The sequence below is a fragment of the Mandrillus leucophaeus genome, unplaced genomic scaffold (assembly GCF_000951045.1).
Source record: "Mandrillus leucophaeus isolate KB7577 unplaced genomic scaffold, Mleu.le_1.0 Scaffold737, whole genome shotgun sequence".
In the NCBI taxonomy this organism is placed as follows: domain Eukaryota; kingdom Metazoa; phylum Chordata; class Mammalia; order Primates; family Cercopithecidae; genus Mandrillus; species Mandrillus leucophaeus.
In genome coordinates, this window is record NW_012107997.1 from 578,217 (window position 1) to 602,986 (window position 24,770).

The 24,770-nt window shown below is 52.7% G+C and overlaps 4 protein-coding genes across 9 annotated transcripts; 3 read left to right on the plus strand and 1 right to left on the minus strand.

Annotated features, from left to right (window-relative positions):
• Positions 1–263: 263 nt before the first annotated feature.
• Positions 264–5,273, plus strand: VAMP8 (vesicle-associated membrane protein 8). 2 transcript variants are annotated; one of them, XM_011965797.1, is made up of 3 exons: positions 264–422; positions 1,784–1,942; positions 4,678–5,133. In XM_011965797.1, the coding sequence occupies exons 1-3, from the start codon at positions 420–422 to the stop codon at positions 4,816–4,818; spliced, it is 303 nt and encodes a 100-aa protein (XP_011821187.1). In that variant the 5' UTR covers positions 264–419; the 3' UTR covers positions 4,819–5,133. The 2 variants fall into 2 exon arrangements, with proteins under 2 accessions (XP_011821187.1, XP_011821186.1); XM_011965796.1 differs by having other exon boundaries at positions 350–422; positions 4,913–5,273.
• A 2,231-nt stretch (positions 5,274–7,504) lies between these two features.
• Positions 7,505–16,570, plus strand: VAMP5 (vesicle-associated membrane protein 5). The gene is made up of 3 exons (XM_011965798.1): positions 7,505–7,584; positions 14,877–15,014; positions 16,112–16,570. The coding sequence occupies exons 1-3, from the start codon at positions 7,582–7,584 to the stop codon at positions 16,319–16,321; spliced, it is 351 nt and encodes a 116-aa protein (XP_011821188.1). The 5' UTR covers positions 7,505–7,581; the 3' UTR covers positions 16,322–16,570.
• Positions 16,571–18,063: 1,493 nt separating this feature from the next.
• On the plus strand, positions 18,064–19,922 carry RNF181 (ring finger protein 181). Of its 3 annotated transcripts, XM_011965801.1 has the most exons (5): positions 18,064–18,215; positions 18,832–18,962; positions 19,136–19,245; positions 19,419–19,493; positions 19,754–19,890. In XM_011965801.1, exons 1-5 carry the CDS (start codon positions 18,130–18,132, stop codon positions 19,811–19,813), a joined length of 462 nt encoding a protein of 153 aa, XP_011821191.1. In that variant the 5' UTR covers positions 18,064–18,129; the 3' UTR covers positions 19,814–19,890. The 3 variants fall into 3 exon arrangements, with proteins under 3 accessions (XP_011821191.1, XP_011821190.1, XP_011821192.1); XM_011965800.1 differs by lacking the exon at positions 19,136–19,245 and having other exon boundaries at positions 18,094–18,215; positions 19,267–19,493; positions 19,754–19,922; XM_011965802.1 differs by lacking the exon at positions 19,419–19,493 and having other exon boundaries at positions 18,094–18,215.
• Positions 19,923–20,857: 935 nt separating this feature from the next.
• TMEM150A (transmembrane protein 150A) lies at positions 20,858–24,763 on the minus strand. 3 transcript variants are annotated; one of them, XM_011965811.1, is made up of 8 exons: positions 24,612–24,651; positions 24,200–24,380; positions 23,748–23,795; positions 23,337–23,423; positions 22,666–22,733; positions 22,221–22,348; positions 21,839–22,016; positions 20,858–21,631 (listed from the first exon to the last, which is right to left on the minus strand). In XM_011965811.1, the coding sequence occupies exons 2-8, from the start codon at positions 24,262–24,264 to the stop codon at positions 21,390–21,392; spliced, it is 816 nt and encodes a 271-aa protein (XP_011821201.1). In that variant the 5' UTR covers positions 24,265–24,380; positions 24,612–24,651; the 3' UTR covers positions 20,858–21,389. The 3 variants fall into 3 exon arrangements, with proteins under 3 accessions (XP_011821201.1, XP_011821200.1, XP_011821202.1); XM_011965810.1 differs by having other exon boundaries at positions 24,200–24,763; XM_011965812.1 differs by lacking the exon at positions 22,666–22,733 and having other exon boundaries at positions 24,200–24,710.
• Between the last annotated feature and the right edge of the window lie 7 nt (positions 24,764–24,770).

Sequence of the window (24,770 nt, forward strand, 5' to 3'; positions counted from 1 at the left end):
TGAGATCCGGCCACTGCACTCCAGCCTGGGTGACAGAGCGAGACTCCGTCTCAAAAAAAAAAAAGAGAGAGAGAGAGAGAGATGGCTGCCCTTTCTAGATCAGGAGGTCCAGCCTCAGGAAACCTTGGAGGGCTGCTTGATCTTTCTTTTCTAATTCCTGAAAAGTTAGAAGACCTTTAACATCTGAGAGCCCTATTACTCTAAGCTTAAGCTCTTGTTTGGGAAGCCACTGGGTGGACAGTGAAGAGTGCCCGCCTACCTGGGGAAACCTGAGTTAGGTGTGGCTGGAGCGACTCGAGATGCGAGGTGGGCGGGGGCAGGCTGAAAGCTGGAGCAAGCAGGAAGTGAGCTGACGGCCACCCTGGGAGGAAGCCGACTAGGCGAATTCACCTGCTGATCGGCCTGGGCTGCTCTGAGACATGGTGAGCGAACTGGAAACTAGGAAAGGGCTGATTTAAAGAGGAGCCAGAAGGGGCTCGGGACTGGGTGTTGGCTGTGTGGGGGGAGGAGAGTTGGCGGCAAAGTTAGAGGGCTGGGCCAGTGCTGCCTGTGGCCTCTCCTCTTTGACAACTTGGCTGCAAATAGCTCTGAACCGTCCTAGCAGGTGTTTCTATTCCTTCTTCCTCCCTCCCCTGACCTCTGTGCTGGTGGGGAGCTGGGCTTCCGTGCCAGTGCCAATGGGGGCTCCGAATTCCAGGCAAAGTGTTGTTGTGCCTTCCTCCTCCAGGGAGCCCGAGGCGGGTGTTGTGACACCACCAGGCAGTGCCTGGGCAGTTTCCAGTTCAGATTCCAGCCCAGCGGCAGGAGCTCTCCTCTCTGGCCTTTCACTTTATCCCTACACAGAAACACAAAGGATTTGTGTGTCCACTGAGTCCTTTGGGTGTCCTTTCTCCATTAACATGAAGAAGAGAACTAAGGGTTTATAAGATAACCAGAAGTTGGTTCTCTGTGATAAGCTAGTTCTGACCCATGCCACTGGCCTGTTTTTGGAGGTCAAGGAGGGAGGATCTTAATAATATTTTTCTCTCCTTGTTCAAAAACCTTGTCATGAAGCCTCTGAGATGAGACATCAGCCAGGGAGGACTAGTCCTCCATTTCCCCCAACACCCAGGCGGGTATTTTTATTTAATGTCTGCATAAGCAGGTGGTTGCTTGGTGCCTGCGCATGGTGCCCAGTGGTAGGGAAAGCAGAAGTGTGTGGCTCAACGGCTCTGGGCGCCTTCTGGGGTACTTGGTTGCCTGTTGTTCTGGGTCACAGCAGCAATGGCATTGTGGCCAGGGCCATGCTCCAGCAGCTATTTAGAGGGGCAGATGGGTGAGGCTGGGTGAGGGTGTTTTGCTGGCCAGCACAGACACTTTCAATGAGGATCCCGAGAAATCAGGAAAGGGGGGTGGCTCTGGGAATTGTAAATAGTGGTGGGCTCTGCCCTGGAAAGGGAACATTGTGAGATGCCGGCTCTGCTGTATTCTACGGCCTTCTCTAGGGAGCAAGGAAGCAGTGGGGAGGGATTTAGTGATGCGCTGCTTTTCCTTGTCAGGGGTCCTAACAATCCCGAAAGAAGTTTGATCTAGTCTCTTTAGCATCACGTCTTACCTTCTGGGGCTTACAAATGCATTTATTTTTGATTACACAAGTAATACATGAAAACATTCTCTTTGTAAACATTTCAAGCATTTTACAAAAAGCTGAAGTCTGCCTGAGGCCTTACCCTCCCCAGGCCTCTGAGGCCAAGTCTCCAGTTCCCCCACCACTTGGTCTAATTAACCCTGTGTTGCTGTGCAGGAGGAAGCCAGTGAAGGTGGAGGAAATGATCGCGTGCGGAACCTGCAGAGTGAGGTGGAGGGAGTTAAGAATATTATGACCCAGAATGTGGAGCGGATCCTGGCCCGAGGGGAAAACTTGGAACATCTCCGCAACAAGACAGAGGATCTGGAAGCCACAGTGAGACAGGGAGCCCACTGGGGGCTGGAGGAAAAGAGGAAGGGAGGGAATTTCTTTTTGGTGGGGCAAAATGAACAGGAGGGTCAGAAGTGTAACATTTCTGTTGCCTTTCACCTGGTTTGGGAGCTGATGTGAGCTGAGTCTCCACTTCTGAATCTGCTCTGCTCCACAGATTATTATGGATCCCAGGGAATGGATCCCATGACTGGGGCTTGAGGTGGCAGCTCACCCATAGAGGCATATTCTGAGACCGATAGCTCAGTCAGCCCATGCATTCTCAGGCTTCTCTCCCGGGAAACTTGTTTTCCCTTTGAAGCCTGCCCATGACAATCATTTGGATCTGACCTTCCCAGGGCAGAAGTATTGGCTTTGAGGAAACCCCCCCACCGTGGCCTCTAGCCTTCTCTAGGAGCTATTAGACAAGGGGTGGGAAATTGCTGGCATCTTGCTGAGTTGGCTTTAAAAAGAAGGAGGAAAGAGCAGAGAAATGCTTTGATCCCAGGGTCCCCTGCTAGATGAAGGCTAAAATAATATCTCCCACACATCTTGCTAGACCTCATTCTTCTCTCTCTCCAGCCAGGGGCTGCGGCCAGCTGTTTCAGGGAGGAAGTAACTCCAAAGTTGAGCAAAGTCTGGAGCCTCAGGTTTTGTGTCCAGCTGGGAAGCTGGCTCTGGCTTTCTTAGTCCTGTGTGAACTCTTGGCTCTTGGGTATTGCTCCCTTGTCTCCCTGGGGCTCATTGCCTGTTTCTGTAGCTTAATTGTAGCTTAATTTGGGGAGCACGGCCCCGGGATTTTTTTTTTTTTTTTTAATAGAGCCTCACTTTGTTGCCCAGGCTAGAGTGGTGCAATCTCGGCTCACTTCAACCTTCGCCTCCTGGGTTCAAATGATTCTCTTGCCTCAGCCTCCTGAGTAGCTGGGATTACAGTGTGCACCACCACACCTGGCTAATTTTTGTATTTTCAGTAGAGATGAAGTTTTGCCATGTTGGCCAGGCTGGTCTCGAACTCCTGACCTCAGGTGATCCACCCACCTTGGCCTCTCAAAGTGCTGGGATTACAGACTTGAGTCACCATGCCTGGACAAGCACTAGGAAATTTAGTGTCTATAACTCGAATTGCTGGGCATGGGGAAGAGTGCATGGAGGAGGAGGAGTTCCCTTACTTCCAACCCTCTGTACTGTCCTGGTCCCTCCTCCAGCCTCAGCAGTCCCGATGGGGCAAGGAGTCCTGGAGCTGGGAGATGTGCCCACCTGGAGCCTGCATCCCTCAGTCCCAGGATCTGCCCTCCCAAGGGCAGATTGGGAGGGCAGATTGTGCTGCCAGTGTTGTACCCCTGGGTGTAAGCAGGTGTCAAGGACCCCTCAGTGTGCATGACAGTGCAGGGGTAAGAAGAAAAAGGGGACCCCTAGTCATATCTAGGTGGAGACCTCCTAGGATCCTGAGAATTCTAAATTTCAACCTGGCCTTCCAGATTTTTAGGAAGGTACATTTGTCAAGGTAGGCAAGATAGAGCAATTTTTTTTTTTTTTTTTTTTTTTGATGGAGTCTTGCTCTGTTGCCCAGGCTGGAGTGCATTGGTGTGATCTTGGCTCACTGCAACCTCCGCCTCCCAGGTTCAAGTGATCCTCCTGCTTCAGCCTCCCAAGCGCCCACCACTATGCCTGGTTAATTTTTTTGTATTTTTAGTAGAGAGGGGGTTTCACAATGTTGGCCAGGCTGGTCATGAACTCCTGACCTCAGGAGATCCATCTGCCTCAGCCTCCCAAAGTGCTGGGATTATAGGTGTGAGCCACTGTGCCCGGCCAGAGCATATTTTATTTAGCAGTTTGCTACCCCAGCTTATAGTGTCACTATTAAGATGTATGGCTTGAGCTGGGCATGGTGGCATGTGCCTATAGTCCCAGCACTAGGGTGGCTGAAGTGGGAGGATTGCTTGAGCCCTGGAGATGGAGGCTACAGTAAGCCAAGATTGTGCCACTGCACTCCAGTCTGCACTGGGCGACAGAGCGAGATCCTGTCTCAAAAAACCAACAAACAAGGCCAGGCGCCGTGGCTCATGCCTGTAATCCCAACACTTTGGGAGGCCAAAGCAGGTGGATCACCTGAGGTCAAGAGTTCAAGATCAGCCTGGCCAACATGGTGAAACCCCATCTCTACTAAAGATACAAAAATTAGCTGGACATGGTGGTGCACGCCTGTAATCCCAGCTGCTCAGGAGGCTGAGGCAGGAGAATCGCTTGAACCCGGAAGGTGGAGGTTGCAGTGAACTGAGATTGCGCCACTGCATTCTAGCCTGGGCAGCAGAGTGAAACTCTGTCTCAAGAAAACAAAAACAAACAAACAAACAAACAGATGTCTGGCTTGTAGGCCGGGCACAGTGGCTCACACCTGTAATCCCACCCCAGGAGGGCGGATTACTTGAGGTCAGGAGTTCAAGACCAGCCTGGGCAACATGTGAAATCTCATCTCTACTAAAAATACAAAAGTTAGCTGGGTGTGGTGGTGGGCACCTGTAATCCCAGCTAGTCAGGAGGCTGAGGCAGGAGAATCACTTGAACCCAGGAGGTGGAGGCTGCACTGAGCCAAGATCGAACCACTGCCTGGGCAACAGAGCAAGACTCCATCTCAAAAAAACAAAAACAAGAAAGTTTGGCCTGTGGGTTGTACTTGTACTTATACTCTTGTTCCAGTGGGAGGAGCCACTGGGTCACTCACTCTGCCTTTTCCTCAACAGTCTGAGCACTTCAAGACGACATCGCAGAAGGTGGCTCGGAAATTCTGGTGGAAGAATGTGAAGATGATTGTCCTTATCTGCGTGATTGTTTTTATCATCATTCTCTTCATTGTGCTCTTGGCCACTGGTGCCTTCTCTTAAGTAATAGGGAACCTCTCCCACCTGCCCTTCTCTTCACGGACAACCCTCCGTAAATGGATGCCAAGAGGGTCTCCTTTCCTGTCCTCCTCTACAGAGAATGCTGCTCGGTCCTCCTACCCCTCTTCCCGAGGCCCTGCTGCCGTGTTGTATGCCCCAGAGGGTAACTTGGTCCCCCAGAAGGAGAGAAAAAAGAGAGCTGGACTGCGGATGCATTTCATGGGTCCTTAGAGTGGGCTGGAGAGACCTAGAGGGCCCAGCATGTGGCTGGGAAACTGCTGGTGGCCAGTGGGTAATAAAGACCTTTCAGTATCCCTATATGTGTGAGTCACTTTCTCTCTTCCCATTTTGCCTTTGGCTTTTCTATTTCTTTTCTTCCCAAGGATACCTTCTGGCTGAAATTCTCTCGTTTGAGGTCCAAGTGGTTTGAAGGGCAAAGAGTGTATGTTTGGAGAAGAAAGATGTCTTTCTTTATTCCTCCCGGTTCCATTCATTGTCACAGGTCTCAAGAACAAGAATTTTCTGGGAGTCTTGGCATATGGAAAATTCAATACCTTCATAGCATTTTGGGGTGGTACGCAAGATTTTTAAGTGTTCCCATTGGGTCCTGCCATGGCCCTGTAGTACTGTTCTTCTGGAATTGTTAGCTGAGGCATGAAGCCTACCCGGACAGGGCGTTTAAGAGCTGCTTGAAGGCCTCCTGCCTCTTCCACCAGAGCCATCTCTCTTCAACGACCGTGTAGTCTAGAGCCGAGGGGTGGAGGAAATGGACTGCTATTCCTTTCCTTGTGCTTTGCATGTTCTATTTGTCTTTTCTCTGTCCTTGTCTTCTGGGACTTGGCAAGGCCTCTGGGTCTTAGTTATCCCAAGGGGGCAAGCATCTCTCCTCGGCATCCCATGGCTGGGCATAGTCAGTCAGTGTCACAGGACAGGGCCAATGGCCCTCCTTCCCCTCCGTGCACAATGAGCCTTTCTGTCTTCAGGCCCCCCTCCTCCCTACCAGGTTCCACTATCACTGTTACTTTTTCCAGTGCCCAGTCTGCCTTGGTTTGCAGGGAGGGTTCTTGCTATCTCTGTTCCTGTTTCCTCTACAGGTTTTCCAGCATTGGAAACAACCTATTGTCAGGAGGAAGGGGAAGGGTTGAGAGTCAGGATTTGGGACTAGATTGGCAAGTCAGGCTCTGGAAGAATCAGGCTCTGAAGCAGGGAGGAGGAAAGGTCAGAAAAGACCCTTTTGAGATTTTTATTTTTATTTTTTCAGGGATAGGATCTTACTCTGTTGCCCAGGTTGGAGTGCAGTGGTGTGATCATGGCTCACTGTAACCTCCACCTCCTGCGCTTTAGAGATCTTCCTGCTTCAGCCTCCCTTGTAGCTGGGACCACAGGTGTGTGCTACCACACCTGGCTAATTTTTGTATTTTTAGTAGAGACATGGTCTCACTATGTTGCCCAGGCTGGTCTCAAACTCCTGGGTTCAAGCAATCCTACTGCCTTGGCCTCCCAAAGTGCTGGAATTACAAGTGGGAGCCACCGTGCCCAGCCTTGGGGTAGTCTTTGCTACATATATTAATCCTTTCTCTCCTGGATTCAAGGTGTAAGGAACTGAAGTGAAGCTTCTGCCTTGGGACCCAGGCTGTCCAAGGTGGGGGTGAGGGTCTGTGAAACCCTCTTGGTCTGGGACTTCTGTATTCACAGAGGCTTAGCTCCAGAGAGGGAAACTTTCAACCCTGTTGGTCAAGAGAGACCTTATTTGAGGGACTAGGCCCAGTGGCTCACACTTGTAATCCCAACACTTTGGAACCCTGAGGCAGAAGAACTGCTTGAGGCCAGGAGTTCGAGACCAGCCTGGTCAACATAGTGAGACCCTGTCTCTCTCTCTCTTAAAAAAAAAAAAAAAGAGGGACCTTATTTTAAGATGTCTGAGGCAGCTTGGAGTAGTGGAGAACAGGTAGCTGGTGGTTTCTCTGCAGCAGTGAGAGGAGAGGATGGGTAGATTCGGCTCAGGAAGGCTCTGAAGTGGTAGCAGACACACCACCCTCCCCCATCTTCTGACTGAGGAGCAGGTGCATGGCAGGTGCATGCCAGCAAAGAGCTGCACTTGCCCTCATGGTGAGGAGAGACATACAGAAAGGCTAGAGCTAGTACTTTGCCCATGTGAGGCTGCTTTCTTTTTGAATAGAGGCGAAAGTCACATAACATACAGTTTATTATTTTAAAGTGTACAAATCAGAAACATGTATTCAGAATGTTGTGCAACCACCACTTGTCTTTAGTTTCAAAACTTTGGGGGGGCCTGTTTTTGATTCTGGGTGAGATGCACTCACCAAGGTGACAAAGACCCTACCTGGCTTGTTCATGGCGTCTCCAGGACCTAGCCTGGTGCCTGACCGTGACACTCATAGGGTGTTTGTTGAGTGAATGAATGATGCCTCTTCAGCTAAACCCGACCGAGGAGACTCCAGGGCTCACTCCACTGTGCCCATTTCACAGATCCGGCCCCGAGGTGTGCCCGTTCACCAGGCTGAGGTGTCACTCGAATTCAGGCTCCTGGGGCCCGGGAGGAGGCCACTCTACGGACCCGGGTCGCTGTGGCCCATCGCTTTCGATTTGACTCAGTTTCGGTCGCCACTCGCGGAAGGCGCGCCCCCCGCCCTCTCTCGGCGGCCCGCCCCGCCCCGCCCCTGCGCTTCCTCCGGGACCGCTGGCACTGCGGCCGCTCAGCCGGCAGAGAAGCCGGGAGCAGGCGAGGCGTCGGCGGCAGCGGCGATGGTGAGGGCCCGGGCGGGGCCGGCCAGCCCTGCGACGGGCAGAGGGCGAGTGGCGAGGGTGGGAGAAAGGAGTCCGAAGTCCACGGGCCGGGGCGTACCCTAGGGCCCATGCGGGTCAGACCTGAGGCGGTGACCACGGCCGGAGCAGGATGGGGCGGACCCTCCACTCCCCGCGGGCTGCCTGGGAGGGAAACGCTTGAGCCCCGTCCTGGCTGCACCGCGCAGAGCGAGCGGGGCCCGGGCTCCCCATTCTCCTGAAGCGAAGCGGTTAGGAACACCGACTTTGGAGGACTCCGGGCTGGGATCCCAGCTCTGTGACCCGGGGCGAGTCACTTAACCTCCCTGAGCCTCCTTTTCCGCATCTGTGAAGTGGGGTCAGTAATACCTGCCTTGTTGGGTCCTTGCGAGGTTAAAGGAGACACAATGGCAGAGACCCGCCTGGCACTCAGAACCCACTGCTAAGAAGTAGTAGGAAATGTAATGACCTCGTCAGCCCTTTCCGCAGCTGTGAGGAGCCAAGCCTGGCTCAGGAGTTGGAAACTTGAGCAGATGGGGTGGCAGAGGCCATTCCAGCCCCATGGCAGGGTGTTGGAGGCCTAACTCCTCCCCTAGAGAAAGAGAAAGGGAGATGTTTACTCTGAAAGTTCCACTGAAGTTATCAGAGTGTGGCACAGGCCTGACTCCCTGCTAACCTCTACCTAGTGACACATTCCTGAGTTGAGTCACCCCCCACTCCTGCTGCATATCCTGGCCTCTGTCCTCACTTGCCATCTCCAAGGCGAAGATGTCAGGAACAGCTGGTGCCAGTTTCCCTCTTTCCCTAGGGCTCCTGGGAAGATGGACTGGGCAGGAAGTAGGCTTGGTGCTTTAAGATTTTGCCTTGGAGAAACTGACAGAGGTGTGATGGATGTGGCCTGGCTAGGGGTCAATGCCTGGATGGCCTCATCTCCAGGGAATTTGGAGGCAGGAAGAGGAAGTGGGGCAGGAAGGTAGCACTGAGCTCTGAGGCCATGCCGGGAAGCTGAGGAAGGCTCTGAGAATAGGGCAGAGCCAAGAGCCCACTTCAGGGTGTGCAGGGCAAGGGGTCAGGCAGGGGTAGGGGTGGGCTTCAGTCGGCCCTTAGCTCTTGGGGAGAAGCTCCTGAAGTGAAAGGTGAAGGCAGGATAATTTATTGGGGGAAAAGGGTACTGGGAAACCTGGGGATTCTCACGGGTACATTTGAGGCAGTCTGTGGAGGAGAGCCTAGGGAGGTTGCTCCTCCACCCATCCATCTCCTAGCCTCTTCCTGTTTCTTCTTTCACTATTGCCCCTTTCTCACCCTAGCGCTTTCCCTTCCTTCCACCCATCCCCTTTCCCTCCCTGGTCCTTCTTCCTTTTACTTTTCTTTTATTCTCTATGACTCATTCAACCAACAAGGATTTCTTGGGCATGTCCTTCATGCCAGCATGGTGACAAGTATAGGGGACAGAGCAGGAACAAAGTAGGATAGGAAAGCTGGAAATGGAATGAGTAATTACCTGAATTCATTAATCTTGTAGATGATCCTCTCTCCAAAGAATGTGTGTGTTGAGCCACGGGCCTCCCTCATATGCACACAAATTAAGTTGGTAGCATCAAAAGGTTTGGTGGTTCTTTAGCCAGTCAGCTAAAGTGTTTGACCTCCTTGTACCTGTATCTAATTTAGCACACCGGTTATGAATGTGATGCCTGGAGTCTGTGTTGGTTCAACTCCCAGATCTACTTACTGGCTCTGTGATCTTATACAGGTGATTTAACACCTCTGAGCCAAAGTTTCCTATAAAACTGGGAAAAGGCCAGGCGCAGTGGCTCACACCTGTAATCCCAGCACTTTGGGAGGCCAAGGCGGGCAGATCACAAGGTCGAGAGTTCAAGACCAGCCTGGCAAGGATGGTGAAACCCTGTCTCTACTAAAAATATAAAAAAATAGCTGGGTGTGGTGGCACGTGCCTGTAGTCCCAACTACTCGGGAGGCTGAGGCAGGAGACTCACTTGAACCCGGGAGGTGGAGGTTGCAGTGAGCTGAGATCATGCCATTGCACTCCAGCCTGGGTGACAGAATTAAGACTGTGTCTCAAAACAAAAACAAACAAGCAAACAAAATAACTGGGTTAATAATATGGTCTTCAATGGGTTGTTGGGTGAAGATTAAATGAGGCAGAGCAAATGAACAGCAAGCAGCATAATGCTTAGCTCAGAGTATATGCCCATTGAATGGTGGCTGTTATTCTTGCTCAAGATGTAAAACCTCAACAGCCTGCAGTGCTAGATGAAAATAAACTAGATACTGGTTACCAAAGGCCCATGTAAAGTTCTGAGCTATGGGTTAGAAACAATTATGTGTACTATGTGTACAAGTTTGCCATAGGGAAGAGCTTGCTTGGCTGTGCATTTTGTAAAACGAAGAGGTTTTATTGACCACATGTATTACACAATTTTTTTTTTTTTTTTTGGAGATAGAGCCTCGCTCTGCATCCAGGCTGGAGTGCAGCAGCACAATCTAGCTCACTGCAACCTCCGCCTCCCAAGTTCAAGTGATTCTCCTGCCTCAGCCTCCCAAGTAGCTGGGATTACGGGTGCCTGCCACCACGCCTGGCTAATTTTTGTATTTTTAGTAGAGACGGGGTTTCACCATATTGGCCAGACTGGTCTCGGACTCCTGACCTTGTGATCTGCCCGCCTCGGCCTCCCAAAGTGCTGGGATTCCAGGCGTGAGCCACCACGCCTGGCCATATTGTACAATTCTTGAGATCTGACTGCTAAAACAAAAACAAAAACAAAAACAAAACGGAGCTAGGGAAATGTGGGCCACATCAATAATAATAGCCCTTATTTATTGAGCATTTAGTATGTGCCAGGTGTTGTGCTAAGCTTTTGATTTACATCACAAATGAATATGTCACATAATCCTTAGCTAACATTGTAAGAGAAGTCATTATTATCAGCACTTTACAGGAGAGGAAGTGGAGGTCAGAAAGGTCATATCCTCAGTCTCAGTCACTCAGCTAGTGAGTGGCAGAAGCAGGATTTCAACAGAGGGGTGCAAAGCAGAGCTCTACTCCTAGTCTCTGAGCTGAGTGCTGACTTAGGGAGGCGATGTTATACCAGTACTTGCGCCCATTTATCTGACGACAGTTAGAACAGGGTTTCTTGGATACTAGACAGGAGACAGGGAGACAAGGAGAGTTAGGATAGGGAGGTTTTTTTTGGTTTTGTTTCTTTGTGTTTTTTGAGACAGGGTCTCACTCCTTCGCCCAGGCTGGAGTGCAGTGGTGCAATCTTGGCTCACTGCAGCCTCTGCCTCCCAGGTTCAAGCAATTCTCCTGCCTCAGCCTCCCGAGTAGCTGGGACTACGGGCAGGCACCACTTTGCCCGGCTAATTTTTGTATTTTTTGGTAGAGGCGTGATCCGCCCACCTTGGCTTCCCAAAGTCCAGGGATTACAGGCATGAGCCACCATGCCTGGCCCAGATGGTGTGGTTTTGAGAACTGCATTTTCAAAGCAGGAATCAAAGAGATTGAGCCCAGAAAAACCTGAAGGGTTGAGTGTCATAGAGGGGATATTCTGTATAGGGGGCAACAGTCTGTCAAGAACATTTCCTGTGTAACTGCCACTCTCTGGCAATGACACAACTGCTCCCCGCTTGCTCTGGCTCAAAATTCCAAGCCCTGCAGGCTTCTGGCCTCAGGTCTCAGAAATGCCTCTCTCACCCTTCTTCTTCCTTTCTCCACGCTCTGCTCGTCACCTCTCTCTGTCCTGGTGGGCATCTCCTCACAGCCTTGCTGATGGTACTTCTCCACCCCTCTGGCTGGCCTCTCTGCCGTTTTCTTACTTCTATCCGTGCCTGTCTACCACCAACAGAGAAATTATCCTGAAGCACTTCTTGACTGTCACCCTTGACTCAAAAACCCACACTAGCTCTTAAGTTTTATCACTCACTTGGAGCCAGTCTTCTCTACCTGACCTTTTCTGCCTTCTGTAGCCCCACCCTGTCCCGCCCATCCTCTGCCTGGTCCTCACTGTCAGAATGTATCCCTATCTCTCAGTGCCAGAATGTCCCAGCTCCATGCCATCCTTCAAGGGGTCACCCCCCGCAATGGCACCCTCTCTGTGGCAGCTCCGACACTTACTATCTGTATCACACAGTGTAACTCTTTCCTCTTCTCTAATTGTATTACATATGTATTTTCCCCAGGGCAAAGTGGTCTCTTTAAGAATAGGCACAGTTAGGCCGGGCATGATGGTTCATGCCTGTAATCCCAGCACTTTGGGAGGCTGAGGTGGGATGACTGCTTGAGCCCAGGAGTTCAAGACCATCCTGGGCAACATAGAAAGACCCCATCTTTAAAAATATAGGCACAATTCATTCAGGAACTGTTTATCACGTATCTGCTGTCTGCGGACATTATGCTGAGTTACCGTGTGGCATAAGGCAGTGTGACCCTTGTCCTCTTGCTTTCCTCCTTCCAGGGTCCCTGGAGCTTTGTTTCTCACTGTGCTAGCAGAGACCTGTGGATATAGGCAGGGTCCTTTTTCCTCTGGTTGAGTGGGGGCCAAAGAGGGCCCGAGACTTGAGTCTAAGGCCTCTGTGTTCCCTGGAGTGAATGTGTTCTTTTAGGCCTGGGTCCATCTTGGCTCCAGGCAGGCCTGGCTTTGCATTGGGGGAGACTGGTCCAGATTACAGCTGGAAGCACAGCCAGCCCTCTGGAGAATGTGACCCAAATATCACCCCTTGCTGAAGAATAAGGTAACAACAGCTGTAGCATTTAGAATATGTATATATAAAAAAAGATAATATCCAGTATTTTCCCTGTCTCTAGCAGTGACTCTTATTTTCGAGTCTTTATCCATTCTCAAGTTTTTGCTTTGGACTATTTCTTTTTATTTTTTTATTTTTATTTTTTGAGATGGAGTCTCACCCTGTTGCCCAGGCTGGAGTGCAGTGGCGCAATCTCAGCTCACTGAAAGCTCCACTTCCCGGGTTCACACCATTCTCCTGCCTCAGCCTCCCGAGTAGCTGTGACTACAGGCACCCGCCACTACGCCCAGCTAATTTTTGTATTTTTTAGTAGAGACGGGGTTTCACCATGTTAGCCAGGATGGTCTCGATCTCCTGACCTCGTGATCTGCCTGCCTCGGCCTCCCAAAGTGCTGGGATTACAGGTGTGAGCCACCGCGCCTGGCCTTGGACTATTTAATTTTATTTTTTGCTTTGTTTTGTTTTGTTTGCTGAGACGGAGTCTTGCTCTGTTGCCCAGGCTGGAATGCAGTGGTGTGATCTCGGCTCACTGCAACCTCCACCACCCAGGTTCAAGCGATTCTCCCACCTCAGCCTCCCAAGTAGCTGGGATTACAGGCACGCACCACCATGCCTGGCTAATTTTTGTATTTTTAGTAGAGACAGGGGGTTTCACTATGTTGGCTGGGCTGGTCTCGAACTCCTGGCCTCAAGTGATCTGCCTGCCTCAGGCTCCCAAAGTGCTGGGATTACAGGCGTGAGCCACTGTGCCCAGCCTGCCTTGGAGTATTTGAATGTGGGGAAGTTCAAAGGATTGAATGACAGAGACTTGTTGAATGCTATAGTAGTAATAATAGTGATGATGGTTGACTCAAGAAAAGGTGAGAGTGCAGTTTCCCTGCTCTCTTCGTTGTTCCTCTGTGTTTCCTGCTTACTGCTTCCTCCAGCCTATGAGTGCACCCTCCCCTACAGTGGTTTGCCTGACCTCTCTTGAAGCAGGTTGCTTTTCTAGCTCGTGGGTAAATATTGACCTATTTGGGTTTCAAATGCCTGCCCCTCGAAACTCATGCAGGGCTAGAAAAACATGCTGGGAGAACATCTCTTGAGAATAAGAGTTGCTTTTGGTTAGGCTGTATCGTAATTGGCCCACTCACTGAGTCCTTGCTTGCAATGGTCAGCACTGTGCTGGCCTCCTGGTGGGATGGTGGTGGACAAAGGCAGGGCACTGCTCCCTGCCCTCCCTCTGGGAGTTTGTGGTCCAGCTGGGGAGATAGGACTCATACACTGGGAATTCTTGGAGGCTGTGTACCAAGCAGCTGCAAGGAACCTAAAGGAGAATTCTTGCCTGAGTAGGAGGTGGCCCTCTGTGACCACCAGATCTCTTCTAACACTTAAGTTTTCTGGTTTTAAGTGGAATTCAGTCAAGTGCCAAAATGTCTGTTGTAGACAATGGGTAACGTGGGCTGGCAGAAAACGAAGCTTGCCCTTCTTGTAAGGAGGGGAAGGGAACAGGGATGGGCTGTGGGGAACTAGGCTAAGAGGAAGGAGTTTCTGTGGTTTGCTAATCCACTGGTATTCATCTCCCTGAAATGTCCCTGCTCCTAGGCTTCTGGCTTATACTAGGGCCTCCTGCTTGGGGTCTCTGTTACGTGCACCCAAAGCCCAGTGCCTTTCTTGCACATGACCCAGATTTTCTCTCTCCCCTGTCGTTTCAACCTTCCCCAGCTTGGATCCAAGACCTCCCTTCCCAGTCCTCTGAAATGAGCTGGGAAGGGAGGCAAAGCTGCCGCCCAAGCCGGGAAATCTAAGAGTTGGTCTCATCTCTGTAAGTTGGACCCCAGTGAGGACCCCAGCTGACTGGAAGGCTGGAGGCCAGGGGCTGGTACCACTGACGTTCCCAGGCAGAGAGGGAAGTTGGGGCAGTGATACAGGGAGCAGGATCAGGCCAGGAGGCAGAACTGGCCTGACCAGTCAGAGGCCCAAGGAGGGAGATCTGAGCTTCTCAGTTTGGGGCGAGAGGGGTTAGGCAAAGACTATGATGTGTGCTGCTTCAAGATTACCTTTCTAGCCTGTAGGGTAGGTCTCCTCCCTGTGTGTTCCAGCCAGGTAGCTTGGCTACCCATTCTTTGCTGCCTTCTTAGGCCAGTGGGAAACCTTAGGGCAGCTGTGCATTATTGGGTAGAGGCCATTCTGAAGCAGGTGAGAAAAGAATCGGCTTTGTGGGAGGGTGGGGTCCTGGGAAGATCCCACCTTGGGACAGCTTAGAGGAAGCTGAGGTGCTGGAAGCCAGGGCCGACCTAGGTCCTAGGTCACCCTGCCTTGATGTGCAAGGGGAGGAGCCTGTGAGACCTAAGGTATGCTGCACTCACCCCGAAGGCCAGCCCTTCACTCCACACACATCACACCCTTACACGAAGGATGCTGTTACTCTTATGCTGTACCCACCTACAGGGGGAGAAGGAGGCTTCTAGATCTCAGGGGCAGATGAGGGTCAGGTGGGGGCCTCATGCATCCCTGACCTCGGGCTTGGTGCCCAGGCAGGAAAAGAGTTGGAGCGGTGCCAGCGGCAGGCGAACGAGGTGACGGAAATTATGCTTAACAACTTCGACAAGGTCCTGGAGCGTGATGGGAAGCTGGCCGAACTGGAGCAGCGTTCAGAGCAACTCCTGGATATGGTGTGAGGCCTGGGGGAGCATGGAGGGGAGGGGAGAGGATTGGGAAAGGCTCTTTTGGGCTGTATTCAGGATCTCCAGGTCATTGGTGGGGTTGAGGCCTTACTCAGGGCCAGTGTGGGGCCTCTGGGTTTCCTCAGGCACCCATAGCCTAGACATGCAACAGACCCCACAAAATAAGGCGGCCTTGGTTTGAAGCTGTGGACCTTCCTAAAGATAGAAGACTGGCATTGTTTTTTGTTTCTTTTTTACTTTGAGACAGGGTCTCACTCTGTTGCCCAGGCTAGTACAGTGACTTAATCACATCTGCTGCAGCCTCTACCTCCCAGGCTCAAGCGATCCTCCTGCCTCAGCCTCCTGAGGAGCTAGGACTATAAGCATGCACCGCCGTGCCTGGCTGATTTTTGATTTTTTGTAGAGATGAGGTCTCACCATGTTGCTCAGGCTGGTCTTGAAGTCCTAGATACAAGAGATCCTCCCACCTCGGCTTCCCAAAGTGCTGGGATTACAGGCATGAACCACTGTGTCCAGCCTGAGTACTGGCATTGTTAACAGAGGGTGAGACACTAGGGCTGAAAGTCAAGGGGCCACACTGGTGTTTGAGATGAGTCAGGTGGGGAGGGTTCCACGGCAGGTGGTATAGAAAGAGAGCAGACAAGGCCGGGCACGGTGGCTCATGCCTGTAATCCCAGCACTTTGGGAGGCCGAGGCGGGTGGATCACGAGGTCAGGAGTTCAAGACCAGCCTGGCCAACATGGTGAAACCCTGTCTCAACTAAAAATACAAAAATTAGCTGGGTGCAGTGGTATGTGCCTGTAGTCCCAGCTACTAGGGAGGCTGAGACAGGAGAATTTCTTGAATTCTCCTGTGAGCTGAGATTGTGCCACTGTACTCCAGCCTGGGTGACAGGGAGAGACTCCATCTCAAACAAAACAAAAAACAAAGAAAGAAAGAAAGAAAAAAAAACAAGAAAGAAAGCAGACAAGATGGGGAGGATGCAGGAGGAGACTAAGCCTTACTGAGATGGGACTGGGAGGAGCTGGCTCCCAGGCAAAGGGGGTGCCAGCTAACTCTCACTTTGTGTCTGGGGGTATCCGCAGAGCTCAACCTTCAGCAAGACTACAAAGACCCTGGCCCAGAAGAAGCGCTGGGAGAACATCCGTAGCCGGGTCTGCTTGGGGCTGGTGGTGGTCGGTGGCCTGCTCATCATCCTGATTGTGCTGCTGGCCGTCTTTCTCCCTCAGAGCAGTGACAGCAGTAGTGCCCCACGGACCCAGGATGCAGGCACTGCCTCAGGGCCTGGGGACTGACCCAGCTGGTCCTGAAGCAGAAGTCAAACGGCTGCACTGGCCGGTTCTGGTCTCCAGAGGACCTTGGTGTTTGCTCTCCCTTGACCCACCCCAGTGAGTGCCAAAGGGCAGCCCCAACATGTGCACCCCTGCATTTCCTGTCATGCCACAGACTGGCCCTCGAGGGCAGCCTGCTGTACTGGCCATGCTGGGCCAGCCCTACCTGGAGCTCAGTAAAAGCTGCTGTTTGATTAAAAGCTGGTATCTGTGTGTGAAGGTCCCCAGTTTGGTTAATCCCATCTGTCTCTACCCCTTGGGCTCCTTAGAAAGCCCATCACCCAAAGGACTCCACCCCTGGGAGATGGCTCCTTCCTCTCCCTTCCCTACTTGATCCAACCCTACACAGACCGGGAGTGTGGGTGCAAGAATACAATGGCCCCCAAACCAGACCCTTGAACCAGTCTTCCCCATCTGAGCCTGTTTCTCTGAGAATGAAATCTATTATTTTTCTGTCATCTTAATCTATTATTTTTCTGTCATCTTGGGGATGCTTAGAGGACCAATGAGACTGTAGATGGGATGACAAAGAAAAAAGCACTTCAATAATTTTTTTTTTTTTTTTTTTTTGAGATGGAGTTTTTGCTCTGTTGCCCAGGCTGGAGTGCAATGGCACGATCTCAACTCACTGCAACCTCTACCTCCTGGGTTCAACCTCTACCTCCTGGGTTCTCCTGCCTAAGCCTCCTAAGTAGCTGGGATTACAGGCGCCCGCCACCACGCCCGGCTAATTTTTTTATTTTTATTTTTGTATTTTTAGTAGAGACGGGGTTTGACCATGTTAGCCAGGATGGTCTCGATCTCCTGACCTCGTGATCCGCCCGTCTCAGCCTCCCAAAGTGCTGGGATTACAGGCTTGAGCCACCAAGCCCGGCCAAGAGTGCAGTGGTTCTTAAACCTGCTTCACCTGCAGAATTTATACAAGTGCCATTGCCCAGGCCCCACCACAGATCAGTTAAATCAGATTCTTGGAAGGTATCGTACACGGGTGTTTCTAAAGCTCCTCCGCGCCCATTCTCTCCTCTGGGAATTCATATGTAGCCAGGAATGAAAAGGTCTTAGTACAAGCCACTAGTTTTACAGAAGCTAGGGATAGCAATGGGCTGAAGGTAACAGTCCCATGAGCTGGTTGAGGCCCCAGGTTCTCTGGCAGAGAGACCTCTCTCTCTCGGTTGGGGAGGCTTGTCCCACCCTTTATTATTATGCCTAACACATAAGAAATGTGCAGGAATTTTTTTTTTTCGGGGGTTGGGGAGGAATCAAACGCAAACTCTTGAACCAACTAGAGCGCCGCGGGGCAGAAGTGTCCGGCGGGGATCTCGACAGCGCATCGGGAAGCGCCATGGCCCAACGCTCGCAGGAACCTGAACTCCTGGGCCAGCGCCGCCTTTTCTCGCAGAGGCCTCTAGCATCTGCACAGTCGAAGCCCTCTGAGCCTCAGGGCAGATTGAGGACCCTAACAGACCAAACATTTGGACGCGACCGCGCCAGAAATTCCAGGGAATTCAGTGTTGGCTCCGATTCCAAAACAAAAGTTTCCTCACCAGCCGGATCTCCGTCATTGGCGTTGGTCTCTGGTCACCTGCCTTATTCAAGCCAATGAGAGGGGGCCGAATTAGTACTTCCGCTTTCCGTGAGGTTTAACGAGCCACTATGCCCGTCCCTCGGATACTCTGATTGGCCAGCCTCTCTCAGCTCCTCAGTTTATTGGGCAGCGCCGCTAGACCACTATCGAGCCGGGTGAGAGGGCTGTGTCAGGAGGTTGGGCAGCCATGGCGTCCTATTTCGATGAACACGACTGCGAGCCGTCTGACCCCGAGCAGGAGACGCGAACCAACATGCTGCTGGAGCTCGCAAGGTGGGTGCGCGGGGTTTGGGGATGGGGTCCAGCTCGCAGGTTTCTGGGCTGGGGCTGGCTGGAGAAGACGGATTACCAGGGGCAGTGGATTCTGGGGAGGACAGATGAGTAATCTGGAGTTAGTCCGGGCGGCGAGACTGAGGGGTGTGGGAATGAGCATCTCGATAATTTGGGCCGTCCGTTGGGCTGGCCTGGGCAAGGGGATTGCGGGAAAGATTGGAGCTGGAGAGTGGTGGGCGTGGGAGCGGAAGTTGAGGCATGGGGGCGGGGTTGGGGCCGTGTGCTGTGAGTGGGTATATTCATCAGGAATAGTAGGTACTGCTGACTTGGAATCTGGCTCTACCAGGTTATTCAGCGTGGCCTGAGTAACTTCTCTGAGCCTGTTGCCTCATTTGTAAAATGGGAATAAACACTTTACGTGCTGGAGCGGTCTGATAGCAGCTGTAAACTTTCCCATCGTGTTTTTTATCTAGTGAGCATCTACTAACTACTAAGGGTAGCTATTATTCCTACTAGCTGGGCAGGGTGTTTATTAATGTCCAGTGGATTATGGGGGTCAAAGAAAAAGCATAGTTTTCCTTTGTTCTGACTTTACATTTGTACCTGACTTCCCCAGGTCACTTTTCAATAGGATGGACTTTGAAGACTTGGGGTTGGTAGTAGATTGGGACCACCACCTGCCTCCACCAGCTGCCAAGAATGTGGTTGAGAACCTCCCCAGGACAGTCATCAGAGGCTCTCAGGCTGGTGAGGACACTAATTCTTTCTGCTATTTGGGCCAGACCCACCTCTTCCCCAAGCCAGACTGTGGTCTGGGTCCTTCAGTTTTCCAGGTCAGGTGGGGGCAAGTATCCTTCAGGAGTGGGAGCTTGGGAGGCACAGCCTGTAGCAGCTCTCCTGACCAGCGCTCCTTCCTAAAGAGCTCAAGTGCCCCGTGTGTCTTTTGGAATTTGAGGAGGAGGAGACTGCCATTGAGATGCCTTGCCATCACCTTTTCCATTCCAGCTGCATTCTGCCCTGGCTAAGCAAGGTACTGCTTCTCTTCTTCCAGCTCTCACCCTGCCCTGGGCCCAGCACTCAAGCTGCTTTCTGTTCATGGACTGCTGGGGGACTGAAGAAAGAGTGGCAGTTGGGAACAGGGGAGGGTGGTTATCAGCTTATGAAGATCAGACCAAGGCTAGAACACTGCTCTACTTTTCTCAGACAAATTCCTGTCCCTTGTGCCGCCATGAGCTGCCCACTGATGACGACACTTATGAGGAGCACAGACGAGATAAGGTAGGGGCTGATGGTTAAGTGGAGGGGTCGTAATGGACTCCCCCTCAGTCCTGTCCCCCCGCTGCCTTCACTTCCCACCTCAGCAGGATTGGGTAGGCCTCAGAATCCCTGGCTCCGGCTGCCTTGTTAGTGACTTTGATTTGTGGTAAGAGCCTAAGCAGTGCAGATGCCAGAGAGAGTCAGCCCCATGATAGCTTCCCATCCCCTCACCCATAGGCCTTCAGTTTGGGCCCCCGCCCAGAGTGCCTTCTTTCCTTTAGGCTCGAAAACAGCAGCAGCAACACCGACTGGAGAACCTCCATGGAGCCATGTACACGTGAGGAGGCTGGGGCTGAGTGCTGGCCCTCTGCGTCTTCCTTACTAACCTTGAATCCTCATTAAAGGCTTCTTTACCCACCCTGAGGCTGTATTGATCACAGACCTGGCCAGGGGCTCTGCATCCTCCATCAGGTCTCTACTCCTGTTGGGGAACGTGATCCTAAACCACAGAAAGCACCAGGCTGCGGTTTTCCTCCCTGCTGGCCCATCTGGACTCATGGCAGTGGTAAAGAACTGGATTACTGCATCAGCCAGGGCTTGGGCCTATGTGTTCATGGTTGGAAGGCAAAATGTGCCAGGGTCTGGTACCCAATTAATTACTTAAAGCTGATAAACTAGGCTGGGTGCAGTGGCTCACGCATATAATCTCAGCAGTTTGGGAGGCCAAGGCAGGTGGATCACGAGGTCAGGAGTTCGAGACCATCCTGGCTAACATGGTGAAACCCTGTTTCTACTAAAAATACAAAAATTAGTTGGGCGTGGTGGCACACACCTGTAATCCCAGCTACCTGGGAGGCTGAGGCAGGATAATTGCTTGAACCTGGGAGGCAGAGGGTGCAGTGAGCTGAGATCATGCCATTGCACTCCAGCCTGAGCAATAAGAGCAAAACTGTCTCTCAAAAAAAAAAAAAAAAAAAAAAAAGCTGATAAACTAGCCTGCACCCTCCTCCTACTGCAATGTCTAGTTAACTTTGTAATCCCAGAGGTTTTCTTTCTCTCCACTGAGAAAGCCACGTTTAATATTTTAAAGTTGCTCTCTGTACCACCCCCACCTTCCCCCCATGCCTCCTAAGGAATCAAAGTTCAAAGCAGACTCTGAGTGGGGGATGGGTGAGATGATCAGACCAAGGCAGTTCTTTAGATTGCTTAGAGGCCCAGAAGGGTTTCAAGCCCTTTGAAGGGGTATTTGGATGGCACCTGGCATCCTTTGTTTCTGGCAACAGAGTGCACTCAGCACTCTCCTGGGGGCAAGGGCTTGCCCTCCTTGGCTTATCGAAAGCCATCCCAGATCAGGCCCCCCGACTCTCCAGAACAGACTACAAACATGCAAATTAGAATCCTTTTAATATAAAAAAAAAAAGTACTAAAATACCCACGTGGTTCTGCTGTGTTATTTGCCCTAACGGAAGTGAGGGGCAGAGTGAAGAATCCCAGTGCAGCTCAGTGGGCCCAGAAATGGGCCTTTCCGTAGGCTAAGGCGTGCCCACTCCACCTCCACCAGACTTCTATCCCCTCTGCTGTTCCCAGCCCCCAATTCCTGCAGCAGGAAACCCCAGTGGTCTGGCTTTGGCACTGGGAGTAGAAGGCACCTGAAGGGCTGGCTGGGTGAGTGAGGACAGGTGACCTTTAAAAACAAAACAACACTGTGGGGTGGGGAAGCAGGTCATGCAGCTATGGCAGCTGGCAGGGCCCACTCCTCTATGGCACAGGTGGACATGGGATGGCCACTTCTCCAGAAGTGAGGAAGCCCGGATCCCAACAGAATACTTTCTCAAAATTGTTTTTGGTACAAAATAAATGCAAAGAAGATATGGGGTGGGGTGCTGCAGAGGCCGGGCCAGCCACCCTCCCCAGACCTTAGATCATAGCGATGCTCTCGGGGGCACAGTTGAGGTGGGTGGAGGTGCTGCTGCTCCCGGAGGACTTGCAGGCCCGGCCAGGGGTAGGCTGCAATGCAGCCACCAGTGTGTCTGAGGAGACTGCCCCAAACTCATAGCTGAAGGTGCCATAGAAAATGAGGATATCGATGACACACACCCACTCACACAGGGCTGCCCCATGTTGCAGCTGAGAACTCTCATGGACAAAGAAGACTCCACCTGAAATGGGGCTAAGGAAATGTTCAGTAGGACGTATGGAAACCTGGCAACACCCCTTCTGCAGTCTCAGGCCTCACCTCTCCAAAGGGAGAGGTGTTAGGCCTCTCCCCCACATGGCAGTGTTAGGCCGCCATCCCCCATCCTCTTGGGAGGGAGAAAGGTTGAGCTAGAGGATGAGTTCCCGGCTGCCCCGTCCTGAAAGGATACTGAGGACCAGGGTGATAAAGGCGATGACAGCCAGCACACTTCGCAGATAGGCCACAGCCAGGTCCAGTGGGGCGGTGGCCCCTTGGTAGGAGAGAGCACAGTGCAGGCAGACAAAGAGCAGCCCCGCAGGGAAGGCCACACCAGCTCCAACGTAGTGCAGAGACCTGGCATGATCCACCTGGGCCCAGAGAAGGGCCAGTTGGTGATGTGGCCATTGGCCCCGACCCTCCACCCCTCCTTCAGTGAATCTCCTCTCTCCCTCTTCCTTCCTCCCCCTCCTTTCTCATTCCCTCCTTCCAGCCCCAACCTTGAGGTGCCACCCTACAGGCAGCCAGGTCTTGTTAGGTAAAGTTCAAGGTTTGCGGGGGAGAAGGGGAAGCACCTGAAAGTTGCCAACCACCAAGAGGCCCGCGGCGTTGGTGCAGCCTGAGATGAGTGCTGTGGTGTTAACCCAAGAGTGCCTACTCTGCTCCAGGAGCTGCCCGTAGCGCAGGAGGCAGATCAGGGCCACTGGGGGAGGAGAGCACAGTTGAGGCCTTCCTCCAGCCTTGGCCCTGCCCAGTGAGCCTGTCAGCTTCCTCCAGACTCTGTGGTGCTCCTGCCCCTCAGAATGGACAGGCGGGTGGTGAACTAGGTTTCCTTAGGCTCCAGCCAGCAGGGTGGCTGTGTGGGAGTCAGCTTTTGGCCTTCAAGGAAGGGGAGAGATGTTGCTTCTATTGCCTCAGCCTTTGGTGGGGAGGGCTGCACAGAGGAAGGGCTTCCTGGGCCTTTCTGTGTTGGGGGCACTGGGCTGGGCAGGCAGGGTCAGGGCTAAGGGTACAACTCACCCATGAAAGCACCCATGTTGCCAATGAGGCTGAAGAGGCAGCTTTCTGGGGGATAGGAGCCGCACTTGCTGCGAGGAGGGGGAAGGACAAAGTAAGAGGGCGGCAGGAGGCCCAGGGGGCCCCCATTCTGGCTCACTGGCTCTCCCCTCGTTTACCTGCACCTGCTCCTTAGCAGGCAGGCCACTGATTTATGTGAAAAGCCAGGGTCCCTCATGAACAACTGGTTCCAGGCTGGGCCCCCAAAGCACAGCTCGTGTGTGAGAGAGAAGGGAGTGCCCAGGAGTGTTCAGGCAACCCTGACACTCTTTGCTGAACCCTGCAGCTGGTTTGGCTATCCTTGAGCCAGAACACGGGCTGGGCAATCGGAGGGCTTGAGCTTAAATCCAGGTGCCTCCACTTATTAGCTGTGTAACCTGGATGAGTAAGACTGAGCCTGTTTTCTCACCTATAAAATGGTGAAAACCAGAGCTGCCTCACTCCTGGGAAGATGAAAAGAGACAATGCATATAAAGCGCTCAGCAGAGTGCCTGCCCCATAGTAACTGGCAAGTAGTGTTGTTATGAAGTGGCTCTTAGGATACTTATTATTCCTGAGACCCAAGGACAGCTCTTTGCTTGAGGGTCTGTCTGGGAGGACCTCGGATCTCCCCCTGCCCAATATCTAGGCCTTACCTGATGAGGGGGACATTGTCCAGGGTGCAGCAGGTCTTGGGGCCCCCTTGCTCAGCAGGGTCAGGAGGGCAGGACTCGTTGTAGGACCTGGCAGGCAGGACAGGGAGTAGACTGGGGGAAGGGACTGCCCCCAGTCCCTTGGCCTATAGCCTCAGGCCTCAAAGAGGACTCTCTCCCAGACCTCCCCCACAGGGACAGAAGATCACACTCCCCAGTGCTGGCCTGAAGCAGTAACCAAAGGGGCAAAGGGATGGTGGGAAGTGCGTAGGCATGAAGTCATGCCTGGGGACCAATTTCAGAGAAGAGCAGTGAGGCTCTGGGTTGCAGTCTGGCTCGTGGCACCCTCGGGCCCAAGAGGGGACAGAGATGAAGGAAACTTTAGAGCGAGGCTGTCTGCAGAGTCCTTCATACCAGTTCTCCACGGGACATACATGGTGGTTCATCACAGCCATGGCATACCTGTGGGAACAGAACTGTCACCCTGGCCAGCCTTCCTGAGCTCCCCATCAACCCACCCCACGACCCTTCTCTTCAACCTTGATTTCTGGCCTCATTCAGCCTCATTATTGTTCCTGGGGACTCAAGTTGGGGTCCCTGAGGCTTGATGCCATACCAGCACCTGCAGCATGTCCCCCAGCTAGAGGCCCCCTGGAGATTGCCCTGGCTAGAAGTATATTTGTCAGGGCCACCCTGCTGGACAGCAGTTTTGCCAGCTTGTCCCAAGGGGCTGTGTGCCCAGGCACCAGGCCAGGCTTTTGAGACAGCCAGAGTGACCCTGGGTACCACCCTGAAGCCTACAACAGGACAAGGGACTTTGTGTGCATCATCAAGCTCCTGTTGCCCCCGCACCCCACTTTACTCACACAGTCCATATGCCAGTAATGGAGAACGCTGACAGGCTGACAGGCAGGAGGATCCAGGCGGTCATGAGGGAGGGGAGCCAGGGTGGTGGTGGTGTGGGGGGGAGGACAAGAGGTAGATGGGGAAGTGGGGGCGGACCAGCTACCTTGAGATGTTTCTGCCACAACCATCAGCTGCCCTGGCCTGGTGGAGAGAGAGCAAAGTCCAGGAGTGGGTAACTGGCCGGGAAGGGGGAGGGGAAGGGGGTCAACACCTTATCCAGGGCTCCCGTTGGGTCTCTGAGCGTCCAAAGTTTGGGCTGAGCCCAAGGCAGAACGTGGACACCCTCTGGCATTGGGGGCCTCCGCGGTCAACCCAAATGCCACCGGCGTGCTGAGAGACGCAGGCGGACCGTAACATCTGGAAGGGAGTTACCCTCCTTCTGAGGGACCAGGGCTGGGAGACGGGCTGGACAACCGAAGAGGCCACGCCAAGGAGAGGCTGGGTGCTGGCCCAGTGGAGCGGTGGCGAGTCAGCGGCGCGCAGGCAACCACCTGACCATCGGCGCCCTGGGCGAGGGGCAGGTTCACGCGA